The sequence below is a fragment of the Anser anser genome (assembly GCF_964211835.1).
Source record: "Anser anser genome assembly, chromosome: 19".
Classification (NCBI taxonomy): Eukaryota; Metazoa; Chordata; class Aves; order Anseriformes; family Anatidae; genus Anser; species Anser anser.
In genome coordinates this window covers 14,402,257-14,409,865 of record NC_139740.1, presented here as the reverse complement: position 1 = coordinate 14,409,865, position 7,609 = coordinate 14,402,257, and the positions used below count along the sequence as shown (strand labels likewise).

At 70.9% G+C, this 7,609-nt stretch overlaps 1 protein-coding gene across 3 annotated transcripts; it reads right to left on the bottom strand.

The window, feature by feature from the left end:
• Nucleotides 1-2,757: 2,757 nt before the first annotated feature.
• On the bottom strand, nt 2,758-6,658 carry LOC310883982 (alpha-N-acetylgalactosaminide alpha-2,6-sialyltransferase 2-like). Of its 3 annotated transcripts, none has more exons than XM_083805111.1 (9): nt 6,113-6,658; nt 5,511-5,658; nt 5,224-5,389; nt 4,884-5,049; nt 4,665-4,803; nt 4,434-4,537; nt 4,251-4,334; nt 4,036-4,135; nt 2,758-3,798 (listed from the first exon to the last, which is right to left on the bottom strand). In XM_083805111.1, the coding sequence occupies exons 1-9, from the start codon at nt 6,271-6,273 to the stop codon at nt 3,619-3,621; spliced, it is 1,248 nt and encodes a 415-aa protein (XP_083661237.1). In that variant the 5' UTR covers nt 6,274-6,658; the 3' UTR covers nt 2,758-3,618. The 3 variants fall into 3 exon arrangements, with proteins under 3 accessions (XP_083661237.1, XP_083661238.1, XP_083661236.1); XM_083805112.1 differs by having other exon boundaries at nt 5,511-5,655; XM_083805110.1 differs by lacking the exon at nt 6,113-6,658 and having other exon boundaries at nt 5,511-5,996.
• Between the last annotated feature and the right edge of the window lie 951 nt (nt 6,659-7,609).

Here is a 7,609-nt window from a genome sequence, read left to right as displayed (position 1 = left end):
CAGCGTGGCCCGGCCGGAGCCCCCCCGGGGAGGGGAAGACCCCCCAGCAGCCCCCCCCCCCGGGGAAGGGGAAGCCCCCCAGAAGCTCTCCCCCCATCGCCGGCGGAGGCAGCGCCCCCCCCGCGGAGCTGTGCCGGTGCTGACCCACCCGGGACGGGACAGGACGGGACGGGGCACGCTGTGGGTCCGCAGCCCCCCCACCCTGTCCCTACACCCCCCCCATGTCCCCCATCTGCGCCTCGCCACCTGCAGGACCAGGACCCCAGCCCCCCCCCCCCCGCTTGCAGCACGCCCCCCCCCCCCCCAAGCCAGCCCCCCTGTACTGGGGGCTCCCCTCAATCGGGTGCCCCCCGGGCGCAGCCCGGCCTCGGGCGCTCGACGCCGCAGCCCCTGCACGTGGGGCTGCAGCCCCGAAACGTGCCTGCACCACAGGCGGGGGGGGGACAGCCGGCGGCATCGCCCCCACCACGGGCAGCTCCCAGCCTGCGGCCCCACAGCCCCCAGGGGGTCCCGGTCACCGGCACCCCCCGGCCAGCAGCCGGCTGCAGGGACCCCCCAGAAGGGACATCCCAATGGGTCCGTGCTGGGATGGGCCTGCCCTGGCCCCTGAGCCCCCCACGGGGACCGCGGGCTGCGTGCACGGGGCTCTCGCTTCCCCACTATCGGTTTTAATATTTTAAAGCCAAATTTTTTTTTTTTGCGTACACAATTAATTTTTTACAAGACTTCAAGCCTGCAAAGAACACCACGCTGCACATGTCACGTTGCCGCAAATAGATACAGGGCTGGAAAAATTACAGACTTCTCGGCGAATAAACATTCCTCCGTCAGCTGGAGCCAGCTCGCTGCGCCCCAGCCTCCGCGCTCGCTGCTCCGGAGCAGCTCTGACCTGATCTGCACGGCGGGGCAGGGGGCAGCTGCTCCCCCCACCACTCGCTTTGCTTTCAGTGCCTTGTGGCACCAGCATCCCCGTGACCCCCCCACTGCCCTGCCCAGCAGCCCCCCCGGGGGCTCTGCTCCCCCCTGGCTCTGCGCAGGCCACGTCCCCACGCACTGCCTCGGTGCAGCTGGGGGACGCCCCCATGTCCCCCCCATCTGCCCTGCCTGGTCCTCAAAGCAGCTGAGCAACCCCTGTGCTGGCCTTGCATTGTGCCAGGCACCCTTGGGTGACATTTGGGCGCTCTCGAAGCTGCGGTGGCATCTACACATCCCAGGGGGCCACGTCTGCTCTGGCGCCCCAGGCTGGACCAGCTGCCCCCTCCCCGTGCCGCTGTCCCCCGGGCATGATGCAGTGGCCCCGCTGTCACTCGCGCCGTGCCAGCTCCGGCTCTGCCGCGCGACCGCAGGAGCCGCGCTGGGCTCGCTGGCCAGAGACGCTGGGTTCGAGGCACTGGGATGCGCTGGGGCAGCAGGGTGGTGGCAGGAGCTGGACCCGGGGCCGTGCCGACGGTGCCACGGGGCTCCACGAGCGGCTGCTTCCACGGCTGTCCTGCTCCTCGTGCCGCTGAGCTGGCGCCGGCTGAGTCACAGCAAGGCTGAACCGAACCGGGGGCGGGCGCCTGCGCAGGCACTCGCGCTGGGCACCCACCGGGCTGCACCGGGCACCCGCACCCGTCCCCGCCGGCCTTGGTGAGAGGAAGGGGGCGAAGCGACCCAGCCGTGGCGTTCGGTGCCCTGCATCCATCCCCAGCGGATGTGTGAGCACAGCACAGCCCCTGGATGGGGTGGGATGGGGTGGGGGGGGGAGTGGGGATGGGGTGGGGTGGGAATTGGGGACGGGATGGGATGGGATAGGAATTGGGGACGGGATGGGATGGGAAGTGGGGATGGGATGGGATGAGAAGGGAAGTGGGGACGGGATGGGGTGGGAATTGGGGATGTGATGGGATGGGATAGGAATTGGGGACGGGATGGGATGGGCACAGGATGGTGCACGGGGCCTGCCCAGCGGGGCAGCTCTGCCCCGTGCTCGTCTGCAAGGCTCAGGGCCCCCAGCTCAGCAGTCCCCATGCCCAGGCAGGAGCAGGGCTGAGCCCTTCCCAACCCCAGCACAGGCCTGGGCCCCTCCATGCCCGGTGTCCTGTCCCCCCCCCCCTCATTTCCTTGCAGCTTTCTGCCACCACCATGGGGAAGACGCCAAACGGAGGCCAGAAGCCCTGGTAAGGATCCCGCAGGCAACACCCCCGTGGCGCCTGCCCCCTCCGAGCTCCGTGCTTGGGGCTGTGCTGGCAACAGGCATGGGGCAGAGCCCCCCCAGCGGCCTGAGCAGCGTCCCCCCTGGCCAAGCAGCACGCCCCAATTAGCAGGGGAGATTACCCGATTACCCCGCGTGCATCCTGCCCGCTTGCTCCAGCCCCCCGGCTGATTTGTCTGGGGCCGCGGCTAATCCCTTCCCCGGGCAGACACCAGCTTGAGCCGCGATCTCCGCGCGGCGGCTGCCAAAAGCACCCAGCCCTCCTGACCTCCTTCCCCACCGAGCAGCTCGGCTCGCTTGCAGCTAACGAACGGGCTCCACTGATCCCGGCTAATCCACGGCGGGGTGGGGGGGAGGCTCCTTAATTGGGGAGCTTTGGCAGAGCCGGTGACAGCCTCGCTAAGTCCGCCTGGCAGGGACGGGGACGGGGACGGGGACAGGGCTCGTGCCGCGCAGCCAGCAGCCCTGGCCCTGCTCCCGGGGACCCTGGGCATGGGGGGGTGGGGGGGGAACATGCAGCAGCGGGGCGCAGGCAGCCATCCGGCGAAAATCTGCATCCCTGGTTATGCAACGCCGCTGGTTTATTCATGCCTGAACCGGGCACTGGCCTAGAAACCAGCCTCCGTGATGCCGGGGAGGGGCAGGGCTGGGCACGGGCTGGGGGCCGAGCCCACCGGGGAGGGCTGCGGGCACGGGGCGGGCACGCGGGGCACCAAGGGGACCGGGCACGGGAGCCCACCCGTGGCTACAGGTTGGGGACGGGGATGGGGGCTGCCATCCCCACCGAGTGCCGGGGCCGTGGCAGCAAAGAGGGCCCGGGGCTCTGCAGGGGATGCTGCAAATCCCTCCCTGGGGCAGAGGCACGGCACAGCCCCCCCGGGGGGGCAGGGCTGCGACAGGAGGAACCCCCCTGATCCCCAGCCCCAGGCAGCAACGCTGCCCCAGCAGTGGATGGCACTATAAGGACACGTTAATAATTCCCCCGCGAGCCCCGTGCGCACCGAGCAGCCCCCCGCAGAGCCACGGCATGGCCGGATCCTGGCTCAGGCCCACCAGGTCCTCCTGGGGGGCTTCACCCTCCCCAGCAGAGCCAGGGGGCAGCTCCGTGGCTGTGCTGGGGGGAAACAGAGGCTGGGTGGGGGGAACCGGGTGCTGCAGAGGTGAGGGGCTCCCGGGGCTGCAGTAGCAGGACCAAGGAGGGGAAACGGGGAGGATGCCCCAAAATTTACCCCGGCAGACCTGTCAAGGCTCATCGCACGCCTTGCTTGGGCCCAGCCCTGCCCCAGGGGCTCTCCCCGGGCTTCTTGGAGCCCGCAGAAGGGCAGAGGATGGTTTCCTCCTCCGGCATCTCAGATTCTCACTCAGGTCCCAGCAGCGCTCCCGGCCCGGCTCACCACGGGCACGGCTCACGGCGGCCGCGGGCGTCACGGCCCCTCCGTGCCGGTGTAGAGGCGCAGGAGCCCGCTGCGCTGGAGCCGCTGCCACAGCTGCATCTCCAGCTTCAGGTCGTGGTTGGCGAAGAACTGCACCTGCTTGTGCCTGCGGTCGAAGTAGTGGTCCGAGTACGCCCGGTAGCCCGGCGTCATGAACCCGAAGGCGCTCACCTGCAAGACACGGCGCTGAGCACCCTGCTGCCCGACCCGGGTGCCCGGCGCAGGGGTGAGGGACGCCGCGGCTGCTCCAGGGGTGGCACGAGCAGAGACCACGGTGGGGAGGACGCATGGGTGCAAAACAGCAGAGCCACAGGAGGGAGCAGCTGCGGGCACAGCGCTGTGCCATGTGCCCTGTGTCCTGAGCCGTGGGGCACGGACACCGCAGCGGAGCCGGCACGGGCTGCCCACCTCGTCGCAGGTGTGGATGGCGGCCAGGAGCATCACGGCGCCGGTGGAGGGCCGGTACAGCGGCCAGAGCGGCGTGGCCAAGATATCAGCACGGAGGAACCTGGTGGGAGCCAGCAGGAGCCGTGCTAAGGGACCCGCGCCGTGGCGGCTGCGCCCACCGCCGCGATGTCCTCGCCGCGCGGTGGGAAGGGGGAATCCCCCCGGGGGCTCCTCACCGGTTCCTGAGGTAGCGGATGAAATCCGGGTGGAGCATCCTGAACTTCTCGGCCCGCAGGTCCTGACCGAAGTAATCCTGGGGCCTGCAGGGAGGTGCCGGCGGCTGCTCAGAGGCACAGGGCGGAGGGGACCCACCTGTCCCCCCCTCCCCGAGCCCCCACGCCCACCACGTCCCCGCTCACCAGGCCCCCTTGTCCCGGCCCCTATCCACGCGCTGGCGGGTCAGGGCCGCCCGCAGCAGCAGGTAATCACGGTCGTGGTCCGGGAGGAAGACGTAGCGCGTCTCCTGTTGCAGGGGACGCGGTGAGATTGGCACCGTCCCCAGGCCGGGAGGTGACAAACGGGGCCCTGGCGGTGCCATGCCCGCGGCTTCTCCCCTCCCCGTCCTCGCGCCCCGGTGCGAGCTCCCTCACCGGAGTCTGGGGTGGGTGCTTGAAGCCGTCCGCGGCGTAGCTGCTCAGCGAGTTCATCATGGTGTTGGTGGAGAAGACGTAGAAGGACGTCCTGTTGCCGACGTCCCTCTCGAAGCCCGCCGTGATGGCCCCGTTCACCCTGGCGGAGAAGCGGGGAGGAGGGCAGGCGCTGGCCCCGCCGCAGCCGGGGCCGGGCCGTGCCCCCGCGCGCGCCCTCACCTGAAGACGTGGTGGTGGGCGTCGATGGCGGGCCCCATGCGGGACCCGTTGAGGATGCCGCCGTTGCCCACCACGGCGCAGCGCACGCAGGGCGCCGACGCCTGCCGGCTGTCCGCGAGGAGCCCGCTGGCCGACGTGTTGAGGAGGGACAGGGACGCCTTCAGGACTGGGGGCAGCCCAGGGCTGTGAGCGTGGGGAGGGTGCAGCGGGGGGACCCCCACACCCTGGGGTCCCGCGCCCCCTCCCCGTGGCACAGCAGCCCCCGGGACGCAGCCCCGGTGCCCGCGGTGCCCACCCCTTCATGCAGGGCCCCCCCCGTGCCCCCCGCAGCCCCCCGCACCGTCCCAGCCGACGTTCTTCCAGCCGTGAGCCCCCGCGTATCTGCGGAGCCGCCGGTACTCCTCCTCCCGCGCGTGCTGCGCCCACTGCAGCACCGGGACGGTCGCCAGGAAGGCGGCCCCGAACTCGGTGGCCGCGATCCTCTTCCTGATGCTGCTGGGGCACTCCTGAAATCACGGGTGACGAGTCCCTGCCTGTGACGGCGGCTCGGGGTGCCCCACGCCGGGGGGGACACGGGTGTCTCCTTGTCCCTGCCCCAGCCCCGCAGCGCCCGGGGCTGCGCCGTACCGAGCTGCGGTAGGTCTCATCCCGCCCGTACGCGTCCCCGAGGCTTGGTGGCAGGCTGGGGACAGGAGTCGGGCGCGGTGACCGTGTCACCAGCTCTGGGGCCTCTGTCGTAGGGGCTCTGGGCACCTGCAGGCCGGTGGGGGTCCTGCTGGGAGGAGAGAGGCGGCTGGGGGGGGACACAGGGTGGCGGACACGTGGGTGCCCCATCCCCAACCCCATTCCTGCCCACAAAAGCACCAACGGAGGAGCCCCGGGCAGGCGCAGGAAGTGCTGCTGAGGCTCTGCCGGTGCCATTGGGTCACCGTGGAGGTGACGATGGCCGGTGGTGGCGATGAACACCCCCTCCCTGGCTGCCCCCATCTTGCAAAGCAGAAAGCAGGAGCCGGGGTTGGAGCTGGCCGGAGCTGCCCCTGCCGGACAAGGTCCAAGCCAAGGCCGGGAGCTGCAGCCAGGCACCCGTGGAGAGGGCAAACAGGGATGGACTCGGGGTTAATCATTTCCCAGGGCAAAATGGCTCTGGAAAAAAAAACCCACCCAGGCCAGGGGGCAGCCGCACCACCCACCCCCAGCCCAGCACCACGACCCTCCCAGCCCCACGGTACCTGGAGAGCTCGAGCCCCAGCCTGCGCTGCGCAGCCGGGAGCAGCAGCAGCAGGGCGAGGAGGGCGAGGAGGGCGAGGGCCAGCCCGGCACCGCGGGCACAGCGCCCCGGGCACGGCGCGAGGGCAGCGCGGCAGCAGCCGAGTGCCCCGGGTCTCCTCATGGTGGCTGCTGGCAGAGAGGGGAGAGGAGAACCCGCCCACGGCGCGCGGGGCTCCGGGCAGTTCCTCACCCCTGGCTTCCTCCAGGTGGCCGCAGGACCTCCGCTCGCACGTGGAGGGACGAAGTGCAGCCGCTGCCCGCGAGGCTGGGCAGGAAACCAGGGGACAGCCCCTCCACCGGCTCCGCTCCCAGGCGCCTCCGAGCAGCGGCACCGCCGGCCCCAGCTGCCGAGGCCTCCCGCGTCCCCGCTGCTTTTCCCCAGCACCCAGACCCGCACCGGGCTCCCGGCCCCGCCGCTCGGCCTCGTTGCCTCCCGCGGGCACGGCCTCGCCCCAGCCGGTGCTCTGGGGACCGGGGCGCAGCCGTGCTAACGGGGGCAGCGGGGGCACAGGGCACGGCCGCAGGTGGCCCAGGGCGGAAGCGTGCGAAAGGGAGGTGAAGAAAGGAGCGGGGTCAGGAAGCAGGCGTCAGAAAAGCAACAACGGCAAAAGCAGAGGCTGGGCGCCGGCTCCCCGCGCAGGATGGGGCTGTGCGCTCCTCCGGCACCCTCTGCAGATCGGGTCAGACTCTCAGCCACCAGCAGCCGACACAACGACCGTCCTCCAGCCGCAGGCGTTGGGTCGGGAGCCGCTCGGTCCTCAGAGGAAGCGAGTGGTGGAGGTGCCCCCGGCCACCGGGGCAGCGCGGGTTTTGCCCCCCAGCAGCGGTCCCGGTGCAGGTCCCACTCGGGGCGTGCGGCTGCCTGCTGCTACCAGCGACGCCTTCGCTCCCCGACGGGTGTCACCGCACCGCGGCCACCCGGCATCCGCTAACACCAGCACCAAAAAGCACCAGCACCAAAACGGGGGGAGAGGGAAAGGGGCTGCTGCAGGATCGCTCGGCCCACCTGCACGTTATGGCCACTTGCCTCACAAAATGGAATATTTTACGGCAGGTGAGGCAGCCTCAGCCGGCAAGCACCGGACCCTGGGGGGCTGGGACCCCCCCCTGCCTTGTGCCCCCCGCCCCAGCTCTCAGCAGGCTGCGGCCGGGAGCAGATCAGGATCCACAGAAAGCAGCTGAGCACCTCCACGGCTCCCTGCGTGTACCCCCCAGCCCCGCAGCAGGGCCAGGACCCCCCCCACCCCTGGCAGCCCCCCGGGAGGACAGGGTCCCGGCAGCAAGGCTGTGGGACGTCCCAGCCCACCCAGCCCCACCGGTGTGAGCACCGACCCCGTGGCACAAAGCTGCAGCGGGGCGCAGGGGCTGGCAGGACGGATGAGAAACGCCCCGGGACTCTGAGGACAAATCCTCCGCCAGCCCCGAGCGCCGAGCCCCGGCCTCCTCGGAGAGCAAAG

Bases quoted from the DNA above. Each gene is read 5' to 3' on its own strand.
- LOC310883982 (XM_083805110.1), bottom strand. From the start codon at position 5,870: ATGGGGGCAGCCAGGGAGGGGGTGTTCATCGCCACCACCGGCCATCGT. The intron at 4,136-4,250 runs GTGAGGAGCCCC...GGCTCCCACCAG, and splicing joins ATCCGCTACCTCAGGAACCG to GTTCCTCCGTGCTGATATCT. The intron at 3,799-4,035 runs GTGGGCAGCCCG...CGTGTCTTGCAG, and splicing joins CCATCCACACCTGCGACGAG to GTGAGCGCCTTCGGGTTCAT.